This window comes from Neodiprion virginianus, chromosome 2 (genome assembly GCF_021901495.1).
Source record: "Neodiprion virginianus isolate iyNeoVirg1 chromosome 2, iyNeoVirg1.1, whole genome shotgun sequence".
NCBI classification, from domain to species: Eukaryota; Metazoa; Arthropoda; class Insecta; order Hymenoptera; family Diprionidae; genus Neodiprion; species Neodiprion virginianus.
In genome coordinates, this window is record NC_060878.1 from 27,377,726 (window position 1) to 27,394,521 (window position 16,796).

The window sequence follows — 16,796 nt, forward strand, 5'->3', positions numbered from 1 at the left end:
GAACTAGGTCTATTCGAATTGGGGGTGAATTTACCTACTTTTTCTACCAATCTATCTAAGCTTTTGATTTTTATCGGTGTAACTTTTAACCGATTGCGATCTGAACATCTCAAATTTTTTATTTTTCTTCGTTCAACAATAAATCGGATACTTTGTTGCGTCCACTTCGTGCAACAGACTAAATGAATGATCTTATTCCAAGAAGCTTACGCACCAATCTCTCGATGTTGCATCGCTATAAATCGTCCAGTAAAATTCAAAACGGATAATTTTGGACTTGTGACGCAGGCAGTATTTCAAAATTTCATAACACACGGTATATCTATAAATAATAATGAACCAGTCTGCATCTGGTTTTGCTGCCCCACAATTATAGACGAAATTTGGAGCAAGGTGTTGTTTATAAACACTGTAAAAGTTTTTTTTTTTTTTCATGTGGATAACCTGACGATTTGAATCAGAGTCGTAGAAGAGTGGCACATGTGTATATATTTCCCCACAGTAAATGGTTCAAATTACTCGCTGCTTCACTCTGTAGCGTCATGCGGGACGAGTAGAATTTCCCTTGTCATTCCTATAGAGATAATGCATGATTTATTGTGCTACGTCTGCATAACAGACTTTAATAACGCGTGAAGCCTCCCACATATTACAGAAAAGGGATACGCTTGAAGTGTGGCGCAACTCATAGAACAAAGGAAACCTGTGTGCGTGTGTATTTGTGTTCGAATTCCGTTCTTCGAGATTGACAACACAATAAGAAGGTCAATAACGTTTCATCCAAAGTATGATGCTGTAGTTACCGACACTGGGATCTTTTGTTCTTGGGTTACTGTCGTTCATCAGGAATATTAAACCCATTTTAATCACCATTCATATTATATATTTCTATGTCCGTTCGTGTTATTCGATACGTCTAAGTTCGCCTGTTTCAATGCGTTTTCAGATATCTTCGGTTATCCTGCAGCTGTAGCACAGTCTTTATTTATACTAATTTGGTTTTTGTATAGAAGCAAATTTTGTTGGAACGGTGATTCGGCATATAGCTTTTCACTTCTCCTGTGTCGCCAAACGGTGTATGAACTCCGAGTGTTATAGTTTTGCTTGTAATTCTACCGATATACGACGAGATCCCCTAAGTAACGAATTATGAAAGAATTTTTTAGTACGGTGGAATAATTTATTTTCTATTGAAATTTTATTTCAATAACGAGTGCAGAAATTTTATGAAATTATAAATAACCACCAGCCCCATATTTCCTGTCATTCGGTGCATTCTATAAGTCACAAAAAATTTCGTAACACGCTAGAAAATCGTTGTAAATCAGGCTTAAGGCACCGCTGACCTGGCTTGTAAATATCCATTTCGTGACGTCATAAGCACTTACAGCCCTTCTGGACGTTCAACGTTGGCCGCTGATTTCATTGGCCAGTTCCGTTAGATCCGACCATTGAAATCAAGTCAAGGCAGACTTCTTGTAGGTCATAAACGGACTCTTGGCATCTGATAATGGATATATTCCATATTTACGAAAGATAACTGATTGAATAGCGTTTCCCGGATTACGTGTGTGCTTTTATACGTCCCTATCTCCCTGTCGGAAGTGAAGAAAACAATTCTGAAATCGTAAAAAGGGGTGAATATTGAACAAGTCGGTAGTTCCGATCGTCATTATTCATAAAAAATCTTATCATAGATCTCTGTTAGCAATGACTGAGATACAAAAGCAGACTTTTATTCAAGTTACAATTTGAGAAATTGTCTAGTCTGATTTTCAGCCTCGTTCTCGCACGATTCGTCAAAGAAATTTCCCCGTTTCTGACATCACGAAATATATATATATATATGACACGCCGAGTCAGCGGGGCCTTAATTTAAGAAATCATTGGAAATGGTGCACTTGGTACCCGAAAAGTAAACGAAAATCGCATGTTGAAGTAGAAATCAATAGAAATCACTGCAAATCAGTTCATTTGAATTGCAAGTAAATTACCGATCGATTTTTAACATTTGATTTTTGCAGATGCGGGTGCAACGCGGAGGGGTCCTGTCACCACCACACGACGAGTTCGGGCACGCCGCGACGCCGCGTTACGCCGACGCCGGAAGTGACGAACGCTTGCGATTGCCCGGATAAATCAGGGTGTGCTCATAAATCCGGAGCTTCCGATCCCGCGTGCGATTGTACAGCGATGCCGTGTTCGCACGCGGTGAAAACTCGGGGACCTCGGGCCCCTCAGTGCGCCGATTGCGTCCCCGGGAGCCTTCAGACCTGCACCCACAAGCCGAGCAACTCCGAGGGCCGGATAAAGCGCGTCAAGTGTCGCGTGAGGCGCGCCGGTTGCGCTATGGCGAGGTGCACTGCGGAGCTTGCGATGCTTCATCTTCACTGGGAGCTTGCGACCGAATGCGCCCCCTGTAGGCCCCGCGCCCTAACTCGCCGCCTCTGCCGCAGACAGCAGAGTGACAACGAACTTTATCGCAGCAACAGCTTTAAGTTTGAACGGTTCGAGAGGAGCAGGGAGGAGCACGCTACCCCCCTTAGGAAACAGGTGAGTTCTTGACAAAGTTACATTTCTGTGTTTGAGTGGTTGATCGTTCAGGATCGAGGGTTGGAGTTCGCTTGGAAATCGTATGGATCATTCTAAATCATTGATATTAATTATGAACGAGTTTTGTTGATTACGCTCACGTGTCGTGAGTGGTTTTCATTGATTTTCAACCTTATTCCTGATTTCTAATGATTTTTGAGTGGCCTAGGCGATATTCAGTGATTTACCGATTTTATAGAATCATAGGATATCATAGAAGATTACTAGATATCAGTATAAATCACCAAAAATGTTGTGGAAACATTGGAAATTACTAAGTAATCTAGAAATCATCGGAATGCACATGATGAATATGTATAGAATGAAAGATTGATATCGACCGATTTCTATTGATTTCGATACCGTGTCAAAAGTGTTTTTCATAGATCTCGAATGTTACTTTTGATTTTTTCATGATTTCCGAATGTTCCAGGCGTTATTCAGTGATTCCTTGATTGACAGAATCACAGGAAATCATAGGAAATCACTGGATATCGGTATAAATCACCAAGAATGCTGTGAAATCATTCGAAATCTCAATCGAAATCACTTGGCAAACTGGAAAACGTCGCAAATACACGATAAACTTGTACGGAATGTTAACAAATTCAAATCATTTATATTCATCGTGAGACTTCCAAAAACTCCCGCGATTCCGGCTCTTAAATGATTTTAAGCAATTCCTAATGATTTCCAATGGTTTCACTAATCTCTATCGATTCTTCGTTACTTCCAAGAATATTTCAGTCACCGGAATTCCTTTTAATTTACATTTTGATCTGCAACTGTTAAATGTATGGCTTCCTTGAGTAATCGCCCCCTCGTTCAGAACCTTTGATCGTTGCTCGATGACATGCAAGTTATATGCATTTGCGTTCGTCTAAAAATCTGCAAATTTTCCTATTTCATTAAAGTACCTATATATTCTTTCTAAAATGACGATCATTGCCCGACCGCAATTGTGCAGACAACCGTAAGTTTTTTCTAGTTCAGGAAACAGCGCTTAACCCAAATCTACAATCCACAATGACGTGACGAGTTGTAAGGATCCATTTCTAAAGCAAAAGTTTTTTAGTACGATAGTACGAGTTTTGTAAAGTTTCTATGCGATGGATGCGAAGTCTTTTTGTTAGTGAAACGAACTCAACAGACGAATGTTAGACCTCGGTTCTGTCCTCACGTAATTTGGGATGCCTTTGTTGTTATTGGAACAAAGTTGTGTACAACAAACCCCTCATAAATCCTGGAACTACTGATCATACACTGAGAGAAATTTTTAGTACCGGTTACCGCTCAGTCCTTAACTATTTTCATTTTTTACCACAATCGAAAAATATTGTTCTAGGTAGAAAATGAAAATTAGTTTTCTAGCTGTTACCGTAAAGTTTAGTATCCGATACTACTCTTTTTCATTACGATCGCTGTTACTATATTTTCTTGCAACTGTTGCAAAAATTTAATGTTTGTGCAAGAATAAATTGACGTTAAAGCCTTATTTAACTAGAAAAGTAGAGTATACCTCAGAAACTGATTTTGCGTTGCAATTACCAAAAAAGGATCGACGATAGCGCAAAACGGTAACGCGTATCTCGTTTATCGTAATCTCAACCAATATTCAAACAGTTTTTTTTAACGATACCTGTTTTACCGAATTTTTCTAGTTACTACAAGAAATGAAATTTTTCTCAGTGTACTCTTTAAAATCTTGAATATACTGCCTGTTTCTAGACTCTATGTTTCCCTTCATTTTATTTCACGAGCTTTCACTTTGTTCATTCGGCAAACCCCTTCGATCGTCATTTTCGCAACTTGAGCTGACTTTCCACCAGTATTTACGTTATTCGCGAACGGTTGATATTGCAGCGGAATCTCAGCAAGCTTAATCAAAACTTGCGTAGTAAAATTTGATGTTCTTAAGCGGGCACATACGGTATAGTATGAAGATTATAGTCAACTTCAACCGCACTAGATCCAAGTCTTCACGGACAAGCACGAGCTACGGAAGTGTGTACATAACGAGAACTATGACGCGTTTTCGCAAGTCAAAGGCTTAATTAGAGACTCGTGGGTGACGCAGATACTCGGGGATCAATGTTCGTCATCAAAGGCACGTTAACCCGTATGTCGGTAACAAAAATGGCAAATTCCGCGCATGTTCAGAACGGACCTCGAACCCTTAGTTCTCACCCGATGCTATTCGCTGGCTCGCATACCTTTCTACCTATTTAGACCTCGCTATTCCACAGTTGCTCTCTAGCACGAGCAGTGCTCGTATCGGAACCCCAAAAAGCTCACTCTGCATTCGTTATTCTTACCGATAGCAATTTCTAGTCCTGGTTGTGATACAGTCCTTGACTATTTGCATCCGCTGCAACCAATGAACATAGTTTTGGATTCAAGAGAAAAATAAGTTTTGTACATAGTGACTAGAAAATCTAGCATTGTTATATATATTCCTTTTGGTTGTGCTGGTCAGTAAAACTTTATTTTTGTTGTAAATATTGCGCTAATTTGATGCTGGTAATAAGTTAAATAACCAGGAAGTTTATTATTGACAGCTTTAATTACACTGATAGTTACCCGTATCACATTGTTTTGCAACACCAACAATATTGAAATCGTTATCCTGACAAAACTCGTTTTACATACTAATTTTTTATTAACACCATCGATTAAAATTTTTGTTAGCGTTGAGCTCTCGATTTTATCCTTTATAATTCTTTGTTATTCTAAATTCAGAAGATTTAAAAATTGACGACACATTCGTAGCTTCATAAAAATTTCATCGTTATTTCTTACTCGAATCAAAAAATTTCGATCGCGAACGATCTGTAAATTTATCTTTTTTTATCTCTGTACCGATTTCTAAATCCTCGGATATCGACATTTTTCAACACTTAAGAACTAAATCAGTGGCTCGTTCCACCAAGTAAAACAGCTCCAACCGTGAATAAAAATTAAAAGAACCTGGTAATTTTTTTCTACATTTTTTATATTACGTAATCATGTCTCGAATAATATTTACATATATGTATGTACCGTCAGATGCGCAGCCGCGAGAATTTTTGATCTGCATAAAAAATCCGTCATTAATTTTCAACCGAACAGTAAAGGTTCTTTGATTTGCGAAAATCAGGTGTAAAAATTCACGCGACGATGGATGAGTGAAAAGCGATGGAAATTTGAGCGCGATTAGCGGTGAGGCAGTATCGTTGATCCTTTCCATCACGATTTCTCTGCGTTATCCCTACCAAAAGTTTTCTGCTCGGTTGAGTCGGGCCTCTCCCACCACTTTCACAGCAAACCAACGACTTGTAACAACGTGGGTTGTACTGTACGCGACTTGTTTACACTGGCGTTAACAATTTTGGTCGATGGTTTCACCTCGCCAAAGGTGAAAGTTGACGATTTTTATTTTCATTATACGAAATTGAGCAATGTTATAATACGAAATTCCTATTTCCTAAATTCCTAAACCTATTTCGGTTTAAGCTTTGATGTTCTGAGTTTATTACTCGAGATCAAAGATCAATATTTAGCTTGTTTGAGTCTTGCACAACGAACGTACTTTACCGACAAAGACAATTTTCTTATTTCGATGCATACTCGTGTTTATTCACTCAAATTGCCTGAATTTGTTATTCATTTAACTTTTCCACCTTTGTGCCTGTAAAAAATCGTTTTATTCAACGAATATTATCAGCAAAAACTTTTAAAACCGGGAAAATTAACAAGATTTTTGTGCAACCTTATAATAGTTAACGTCTTGCTACATGTTTAAACCGCAAATCGTGCCACAAAAACTTAAAATTTTTTTCCGGACATTGCCACAACGGTACTAAAATAATTATTGGCTAACAGATACCGAAGGTTTGCTAAAAATCAGCCGAACGACAGAGTGACCGTATATTTTCTAAATTTTCTCCCATTTGTCAATCAAAGTCAGTTCACGTTCCTACCGATGTTCTTTATACAATTTATTCGCGGTTTCACGGGGGTTCGGCAGACTTCGTGAGCATCGCCGTCGAACGTTCGTCTCCGTCATTGCCGACGGGTGACTAGTCTAATCAACACGACGTCAGCGTCACTTTGTTGCGGGTTCTTTCACCCCCGTAAGTACAGGTTAACGCTACCCCGTTGCCGGAGTTACGATTTTTCCGATTATATCCCAGGGGATGAGTTCCGGGTCAGGAGTGCACCCAAAAACGCACGATCGCGCGGCTTACCTACCGTATTGATCTCACCGTCAGCTGACCCGCCATTCCCGTGCTCCAGAGCTTGCAAGCACATTCATCGTCTCTTCTTGATTCTTGGTGCACTGAGAAAAATTTCATTTGTTATAGTAACTAGAAAAATTCGGTAAAACAGGTATCGTTAAAAAAAAACTGTTTGAATAGTGTTGGAATTACGAAAAACGAGGTACTCGTAACCATTTTGCGCTATCGTCGATCCTTTTTTGGTTATTGCAACGCAAAATCAGTTTCCGAGGTTTACTCTACTTTTTTAGTTAAATAAGGCTTTGACGTCAATTTATTCTTGCACAAGCATTAAATTTTCGCAACAGTTGCAAGAAAATATAGCAACAGTTATCGTAATGAGAAAGAATAGTAACGGATACTAGACTTTCCGGTAACAGCTAGAAAACTAATTTTCATTTTGTACTTAGAACTATATTTTTCGATTGTGGTAAAAAATAAAAATAGTCAAGAACTGAGCGGTAATCGGAGCTAAAAATTTCTTTCAGTGTGTTGGACGCGAGGGGACATTCACTTGCTAATCAAACTGATCATTTCAGTTCGTCAACATTGATCTCGAGTGATTTCTATTGATTTTTGTCTGATAATGCGATAATGATTGCCGAATAATATTCTAGACAATTTTCAATGATTTCTGGATAGGGTGGAATGGCTGTCAGTGGAGATTAACTAGAAGGTTTGGAAATCAATGAAAGACAATGAAAACTATTCAGTGAGGCAGAAATTGACAACATTACGTGATAAGATCGAAAAGTCAATGAAATTTTAATAAATTGAAATCATTTGACGTCTACCGCAAAACTTGCAACGATTTTCGTAATTTTCAACGCTTGTTACGCTGTTTCTTCAGCTCTTTCATGTGATTGCAAGTGATTCGCAATAATTTTCAATAATCGCAGTCATCTTGATCAATTGCTTGTTATTTCAACAAGTATTTCTGTCATCTAAGTAAGAATGGCCTTTCCGTTAAACGTCACCGGAGACCGTATTTAAATAGTTCTTTCTCCCAGGCTGAGAACGGCTTCTTCATTAAATTGCTTGTTTACTCTTATTGTCCTACTTAATCGTTCCAGCCGATTTTCACAGACGGTGAAAAAATTCTTCAATATCGTAATCTAGAACAGAGGCTACAGTCGCTTTTGTCATGGAGGAAGATTAAACGAAGCTTTTTCTTGTGAAATAAAGCCTGACGTTTACCACGGACTTTATTAAGTTTTAGTCATGTGATACAAAGTTCTGGTCCTTGCTTTAAGGCATCGCAAAATATTTTCAAGCTGTACAGATGTTTGCTACTCGGTCCACTCTACCACCTTTTATAAAAAAAAAAAAAAAACTGTACGATAAATTATGTCTGTCGAATTTTATCGTCCTTCGGCCTCAATTCGAGGGGTTATTTCAATTTGATTGAATATACAAACTTCGTAGATCGAAGTATGTCTGAAGTCCGTGCAGATGTGTTACACTCACAATCAGATAAATTTTTAGTTCCAGCTATTTTCATTTTTTACCACAATCGAAAAATATAGTTCTAGGTACAAAATGAAAATTAGTTTTCTAACTGTTACCGGAAAGTCTAGTATCCGTTACTATTCTTTCTCATTACGATCGCTGTTACAAGATTTTCTTGCAACTGTTGCGAAAATTTAATGCTTGTGCAACAATGAATTGACGTCAAAGCCTTATTTAATTAAAAAAGTAGAGTAAACCGAACAAACTAATTTTGCTTTGCAATTACCAAAAAACGATCGACAATAGCGCAAAATGGTTACGTATACCGCGTTTTTCGTAATTTCAACAATATTTAAACAGTTTTTTAACGATACCTCTTTGAATTAATTTTTCCAGTTACTATAACAAATGAAATTTTTCTCAGTGTAGAAACTATATCGCATACAGCGCAACTGATTCTTGAAGATCGAAATTTATATCGGGGCATAGGGTTTAACAGGTGTCTGGATAGATAAGTACATATAACATGATGATATTTCAGAATTCAATGCTGCGTGAATTTCAATTTGAATTCCATTGGACCTTGGAGTCGCAAAAAAAAAAAAAAAAAAAAAAAATCAATCGCAGAATCAAATACTCGCTGTAAACATTCGGAAATTAAATTTTCGCGCATCTAGATATTGTGTAAATGTATTATATGTCTGTATACACAAACACTCATATCGGTATAAGCGAACTTTTACCGTGCAGACGACCGGATTTAAAATGACGTATCCACTGTACCACGTGTCTTCTACAAGGTATTCCAAATAACAAAATTGTTCGATTGTTCTTCCAGTCACAGTCCACTGACTCTGTGTATTAAAAATTGAGGACGAAGGAAATGAAAAATAGAACCCATTTCAGGTGTGTGTAGGAGAATATGCAGTTTTATTTAATCATATGTCACAGTGGCGGTCAATATCCGCTCTTCTCTTTTCTTATTCTCTTACCGTATATACAATTATACAGATGATGTCCCACAGTCGTGAAGCAGAATTTTAAAACGAAGGACGTGTTGGAATTTGATTTATTAGCTGAGAAAATGTCGCTAATTGCGACGGTTTCTCCGCATTTTTGCGACAAGGTTAAATTTAACATAGCTCGATGATCCGCGTACTATAAACACGTGAAACGCTTACTTTGATTGTATAGCTGTGGTAAAAAAGTCGACGGGCGAAAGTTGGGGAGGATGGTTAGAAAATGGACCGTTAAAAGTAACGGGTCTACCATATGAAATCATTCCACCGTCTTAAAATCGGAACTTTTGTTGGAAAAAGTGAGGGAGTTTTAAGTGCTCTGGATCATTTGATAGCGAGGCTCGATTATGTCCTCGCAATTCAAAAGAATTCTTTGATAATGGTTGAAAAGTATTGAGGAATACGCTCGTTTTCCAACCCCTTTACGTCGGCTATACTGCGGTTTTCTCGATCCAATCCAGGAACTGAGAGACCCTGGTATAGACCGTCGGATATCCTTCTCGAGCACACCCGTTCGCCCAGGATACGAGACCAGTGAGTTCGCCGTTTACGGTCAAAGGACCTCCAGAGTCTCCCTGTTGAACCGAGATATTTAATAAGTTTTCATTACTGGCGTAATTGACGTAATTCACTCTGGTAGGCTTCGTCAAATAGTCGCGTTATTCGACATTTGTTGAACTCACGTGACAAGATCCTTTTCCACCGCCAGGTACGTCCGCACACACCTGGGAATCATCGACTTCCATATTGAATGTTTCATGGTAAATTGCCGTGCAGTATTCCTGGTCCGATATCTCGATCGTCGCTCTCTGGAGAAGCTTCGGGCTTTGACCTCCTTCCTGAAAAATTCACACCCATCGCTCACTTGGTTAAGGACGTCGTCGTAAGAATAAAAGGACCTTGGGCGATTAAAATATTATATTCCGTGAAATAACGCGGAGGAATCAATCGAATCAATTAAAACAGTTGGAAATCATTGCGTTGAGAAAATCACGCGGAGGTGGTTTTATATTCATTAATATTCCATTGGCTCATATCTTGGCCCATGCTTTCATTGATTTCCGCTTTATAAAGTGACCCACATTGCTTTCCAATGATTTCTTAGCGTTTTTTATGATTGCCAGTCGTTTCTTCTGGTGTCCCATTAAAGCGGTGAATTCAGGAATCACTGAGAATTGCCTAGAACGCCAGGAAGTCATTGGAAATCGAGCAAAATCACTTGGTTATACATTGGAAATCAACGAAAATCACACGATACAGGAGAAATCCGTATTGATGGATTGGATTTTCAAGTGAATGGCCCCTCGATTGGAATTAATTGAATGGTGCAGTTCACACCGATGCTCTTTAAAAACGTATTTGCTGCATTCCGACTGCACTGGGACATTCGAAATATACTTCAAATTGTTAGCGGGTGAAGGTGTCGGGCATTCACCGATTAAATACGGCGATGACCTGACCCATCAAGTGAACAAATGATCGTATGAAGGCTCTGCAGTAAGTGTATGGGAATGGTCGTTCAATGGTTATTGATCATTAACTGGATGGAGCCTTTTCTTTGCGCATGTCTAAGATCAATGATGGTTAGATCGATTCTATTTTCGGTTAGTCAAATTCTTTAGAAAGAAATCCAGCTCTTAAGTACGACTACCGAAAATTTTCACAACATATTTCATGCCACTTTTAGGTAATAAATGATAGCGGTTTTTTTTCGATCTTCTTCGATTCTTCGTTTAAAACCGAATTATTCTCTGGAGCAAATTTTTTTTCATCCAAGATCACGAGACGTAAAATCGACTTTGAATACATACGAGAACCGCCGAATATCACTTTACTGTAAATGCACGTCTCGATAATTTTTCACAATTAGTCAAGTGAAATAAATTTTTCTCTCATGAACACAAAAATCAAGCTTCCTCGAACGTAATCACAACGTCACCGAATCCGTACGTAATTCTCGTCATTTGTCAAAGTCAACTCACGCTGTTCCGGCTAATCAACAGAGTGCCAGAAGTATAATAATCCTTCACTCGTAGTTAGTATTTGTTGTAAAATACACATGTTCAGTGTGTACACCCTCGCACACACACACACGGATACCTGAATTCGTCCCCATCCGGAAACCACAGCAGCTTCTCCAGTTGTAAGAGCTTGGCACGCACTCGGAAGTTTGACGTACTCCACGAGGTTAGGCACTTTCAGAAGAGGTTCAGCGAGCTGAAATTTAAAACTGGATGTCTGCTTTTCACCTTTTTGGTTTTTTTCGCTAGCGTGGGTAACGTACACACGCTCAGTAATGACTCACAGACAATATTTAGATTTATGTTTCGTGTACTCAATGCCGGAATTTTGGATTCGATTTAAGGACGAATCAACCTTCTGAATCGAAAGTTAAAAAAGGACAATAAGATTATTTAAAAAATGGCCAGTAATGTTGTTTTTCCGATGATTATGAACACGAGTGAAACAACATCTTTAATATCTAATAAAAATCAATACGGGTTGATTGAAACAACACAAGCTAACAATAATATATCAACAATTTCAGAAAAGGTTTTGTGGTTGAAACGTTTCGAATGATCAGACTTCGGTCTTCTTGATTCGATTATGTTATGTTTTGGCTCATTTTGTTTAACGTCGAGATCTCCAGAGGTTGTATGAAAAGAATTTTACAAATAGTTGTATCAATAGTGGAAAAAATACATTATTGTAAATACGGCACAACAGATGTTCGACAATAATTACATTTTTTCGTTACAACTATACTATATCGTAAAATTTGTTAAATTTTTTTCAGATAACTTATGGGCATGTGGTTATGAAATACGTCCCAAACATTATAATCGCATCAAAAACACCAGAGTCCCATCATTCTAAATATTCCCATCACCAAACGGTTTCTCCGCAAATTGTTCATGTGTTAGCTGATATTATTCGAATTTGCAGAGATCCATTTTTATCACGTAACAGAGATGTTGCTTAATTTTTGTTCACTACTATCATCGAAAACAAAATGGACGGAGATTTCTAAACTGCATTCTCTCTTTTTCCAACTTTTCATTCATACGGTATGGCTGATTCATCCCTAAGAATCTTTTTCGCGCTTTTTCGCTAACACATGTAATTTCGTACAAGTGGATTTCGCAGCTTAAATTCCCGAAGACGATAAGGTATTTTTCGAAACGAATTGGCGCGGAAGTTATCTGTAAGGTATAAGTATTTCGCGTGAAATACAACGCTTGAGAATTTCAGAATTATCTAAAATTGCGGATAAAGTACTCTCACGATATTCAACGAGCAAATTGTTGGCTATCAAGCGGTATTTTACGAGAAAGAAAATAATGGTAAATGTAAGCAAATTACCTGATTTCACCGTCAATGAAATCCTGAAAACTGAGAATTTATCCGGTGAATCTCGCCTACATATTTATACACACGTTAGAATTCCTTGAATAAAAATAAAAAATCTACTGCTTTCGAAAAAGCAAACTCACAGAACATCATCGATCATTTAACGACGCTTAGGAATTCTTTTTAATATTCATAAATGACGTCGGAATTTTGAAGAGTAGCTTCTGCCAATCTTATCAGATTCGAAACTATTCATTTATCTCTTCGCCGACTCCTTAATAAGAGGTACCAAAGACCATTCAATGGCTCAAATTGGAAATGACAATTCGTTGAATAAAATCGAGCGCATTGCACCGTTATTCGATAATGTGATTACGATAAGGGTGTGCAATACAGGTGAGCCCCATACCTTCAAGAGAGCGATGTCGTTTCTATAAGCGTCTCTTGGGTCGTAGCCCTCGTGGGTATTGATTCGTCGGACATTTCTGATGATTCCTTGCCCTTCGGTGATGTCGTTGGTTCCAGCCACGACGATCACACTTTTCGCCAATCGGCTGTAAATTGAAATTGAAAACTGAGCTCGCTCAACGTATTTCGCGATGTTTATACAAGACCGAAACTATCAAGGTTTAAATGGTCTGAAATCGGACCAAACCCAGTTCGTAATCCATATTTCGTCCCCCATTAATGTAGGACCATTTCAGGCAACAATCCTCGGTTTTCAAATCGTATCACTCATGGGTTCGAAATTATTTGGTGATAAAAAATGAGGTATATAGAACTATAAAAACATAATTTTCAAAAGAATACGGTTCAACATTCCGCGGAGAATATATCTTCATTCGTAGTCGGAGAGTAAAACCCTTTTCAGACGCGTATGCAATGAAAGGAAATTGAATAAACGAATTACCCTGCGCTACGGTGGAATAGAATGGGAATGAAAATTACTTCGTGTAAAACGGTTTATCGAATTGGTCCGCAAGTTGAAATAAGTTTGAGCCTCTGATTCTCACCCCAGAACGCAGTGAGCCGCGGTTATTACGTATGTTTCGCTGATGACTGATCCACCGCAGAAATGGAAACGGTCCATTGGACGCTGCAGGGATACCTGATACGGTATTTCTCCTGGTTCAACGGTCTCCCCGTTGATTATACGCCCGAGACTGCTTGGGAATGGTAACGTGTACCCTGGAAACATGAAAATTTAAGGGTGCCACGTTGGCGAATAAAGTCTCGTATATATTGTCTCGTAATATGGATTTACATCTCGTTGTACATGAATTTACGTTTGGTTGTTGACTTCTTCCGTATGAATAATCAAAATATTTAATGCCATAAGAGCAGGCCTAAACTCAGTTCTTTATATTTCAGCGGGCTTTTATTATTTCCGCATTTCTTTTTGCTTGTTTTTCTAAGCACTCAAAAAACTCGATTCGTTCTTAGAGAACTTACAAGATTTATGTTGATGGCAATGTTGACAATCGGTATTGGGGGTAATGATTTTTAATTTGATGATTTCTTTCTTTCTTTTTTTTTTTTTTTTTTTATTTGAGTGCACAAGTATTCTTGTCGCTCATATCGTATGAATTTTCGATTCGGGAAATTGAAATTTGGGGTGTAAGGCGACTCAACAAACGATATAATTTTAGTTCGAGTTTATTAATTGTTCCGAAATCTTTTACGTCGGTACGTTAGTTTGTTCATTTTTCCTAATTTCAAACATTCGATGAATTCGACTGGTCAAAGAATTGATATGTTTTTAAAAAAAGTTCCGTCAACCGAAATTAGATTTCTTTGCATTCAGATAAGTTTGAAATACCGTTCGGGTTTCTTATTTTCACCCTATTTTACAATATTTGGATATCTTAAACGTGTTAACAATAATTGCAAAAATTGGTTATGCGGTTTGTGATCAGGTAAAGTAGTCTACTCATTTAGGAGGGTAGTAAATATTTTTTTTTACTCCAAATAATGAAGAACCTATCGACCTATGAGCAAAACATAATATCGATCACGCGAGAGAAATATCATGCTGCATTTAACACAGTGATTATGATATACCGAATGATTCAACCACTTGGAAAAATATGCACAATAAATCGAATGTTTGGTTAAAAAACGTTGTGAATTTATGTTTTCACATTTTCCTAATTGGACAATTTACTTTTTTAGTATCAGTTTCTGGTAGATTTTGTGTACACAAAAATACTCACCGCGACACGTGGCGATCGATAGAGAAAATAGGATTGCACTCGGAAGCCACATTCTGACGATAGTGATTAGAGAATTCAATCACTGCCGATCTTTTATAGTAAAGAAATGAAAAAAGTTGCGTAAAAGTTCAAATGATCTGTGTCAGATAAGGGAAATGACGCGGCCTGTTCTCAGAGATAAAACACTTCTGTGTTAATCGATCACCAGATACTGATTGATTATGCTTCTTCACGGTTCAAATATTGCGAAAAACGTACGTTGCCACGCTTTAGAGAGATTACGAAGACTCAATTATTCTTATCAAATGATTAATCTGTGATTCGGAAAATCGTGAGAGGATTCAGTAGCACACGTGAAGCGAAATTACAAGATACGATATGACTTGAGATTCTAACTTTGTGTGATGAAATTTTAACTTGATTACTGCTTAACCGATAAAAGTGACTTTTTTTTTTATCTTGCACTTTATTTCGTCAACTTGAAGTTTCATTAATCGCCAATATCTGCATGTTTCAATCACAATTTATTGCACAGAATTCAGAAACTCTTTGAGCAAACACTTGGTTGCGAGTATTCCAATTTTGCAGTTACAATTAAATCGAAATACGTTTAATTACATATCTATATATGCATGTGTCTGTGTAGCTTCGGCAGATTGACAAGTTACATACAATTTTCTGCGTGAGTCGGCGATATTCGACATTTGTTCACACGAGACTTGCCTACGTCTGTAGTTGAACGGCCTGCTTTTAAAGAGCAACGAAAAAAATCCTTGGCATGGTAAACACGATGCGGAGATAACCCGAGGAACGAATACCAGTATCGTATTGTTACAGTCCCAGTGAATGTTTGCAGACTACTTATGGTTGTGATCTGAATGTGAAATGGAAAAATGAGAAACCCGATTATCCGAAACGAATTGCGATAAGTGTCGATTTTTATTGCACGCACTTCGATAATTGCAAACCCAGTCAAGACTCGAAAGCTTGTCACTTATTTTATTGCGAGACAGTTTTATGTTAAGGGTTTATGAAATTCATACATTCGCAAGCTACGAAGATTTTCCCAAAAATGGAACGAAAAGGGAATAATAAAATTATAAAAAAGAGTTAAAAATATAATAGATTCGTTCTATTTCTTTACAAAAATACTTATTTCATCAAGGAAACTATTCTTCCAGTCTCGGTAAGACACTTTTTCTTTATCACACTGGCATTGGTCAATATTAAACTTTTCAATAAGCACTGATGTTTATGTTGGTTAAAAAAAAAGGTTTCAGTTAATATTTGAATAGTTTTCTTACCGAATCGACCGAATCGATAAGATTTTTATCCGTTCGAAAGGCATTTTGAATGAAAAATTGATGTGAAAGCTTTTGTTCGCAATTTTAGTATTCGCTTTGTTGAATTTTTAAAAATTGGATGAATTCTGCATGTTCGACTACCTCATAATTAAATTATTGAAAGTTATTGAATTTGATCTCACCAGCTTCGAACTTCAAGGAATACTGTCATTTGAATTCCGCCTGAAGCGAAAATAATTGATTTTGAAGCTTAATCGATTCACTTCAATTCTTTTCAAAGAGACAGAAAATCATTCTATGAAAGCGAGAGCAATATTATCCAATTAGTTTCAAAGAGAAATTCATTCCAGTAGCATCGATTTCTTACCTTATATTTCAACGAGATGAAGTAATTCTTTCTCTGAGCAGCAATAATATTTCATCATAGAATCTCAAGAGGAAAATCTCTGTTAATACCATGGAATTAACTATTTTACATTTTTTTTCCGAGGATGGGCGTTGATTTCGAAGTGGGATGAATTATTTGGAAAACTGTTATTTTTTAAGAACGACGAATCGCTTTCCAAATTCGCAATTCTCACCAGAGAGTGAAGAATTTATTTCGAATTAATA

General features: G+C 37.5%; 2 protein-coding genes across 3 annotated transcripts in view; one reads left to right on the forward strand and one right to left on the reverse strand.

The window, feature by feature from the left end:
• LOC124296969 (uncharacterized) overlaps nucleotides 1-16,796 on the forward strand; it is a 127,513-nt gene that overhangs the window by 1,338 nt on the left and 109,379 nt on the right. Inside the window, exon 2 of the mRNA XM_046747475.1 lies at nucleotides 2,025-2,553. Coding sequence (XP_046603431.1) covers nucleotides 2,025-2,553 — 529 coding nt within the window. The remainder of the gene's footprint in view (nucleotides 1-2,024; nucleotides 2,554-16,796) is intronic.
• LOC124296973 (trypsin-1-like) lies at nucleotides 9,240-14,936 on the reverse strand. 2 transcript variants are annotated; one of them, XM_046747478.1, is made up of 6 exons: nucleotides 14,881-14,936; nucleotides 13,681-13,855; nucleotides 13,077-13,221; nucleotides 11,417-11,533; nucleotides 10,000-10,155; nucleotides 9,240-9,891 (listed from the first exon to the last, which is right to left on the reverse strand). In XM_046747478.1, the coding sequence occupies exons 1-6, from the start codon at nucleotides 14,930-14,932 to the stop codon at nucleotides 9,748-9,750; spliced, it is 789 nt and encodes a 262-aa protein (XP_046603434.1). In that variant the 5' UTR covers nucleotides 14,933-14,936; the 3' UTR covers nucleotides 9,240-9,747. The 2 variants fall into 2 exon arrangements, with proteins under 2 accessions (XP_046603434.1, XP_046603435.1); XM_046747479.1 differs by lacking the exon at nucleotides 11,417-11,533.

Excerpts from the sequence above, each read along its gene's own strand:
- LOC124296973 (XM_046747478.1), bottom strand. The coding sequence starts at position 14,932 with ATGTGGCTTCCGAGTGCAATCCTATTTTCTCTATCGATCGCCACGTGT. Across the intron at positions 13,222-13,680 it reads GCGGCTCACTGCGTTCTGGG|CCGATTGGCGAAAAGTGTGA; the intron begins GTGAGAATCAGA and ends TTCAATTTACAG. Across the intron at positions 9,892-9,999 it reads GTGGAAAAGGATCTTGTCAC|GGAGACTCTGGAGGTCCTTT; the intron begins GTGAGTTCAACA and ends TCGGTTCAACAG.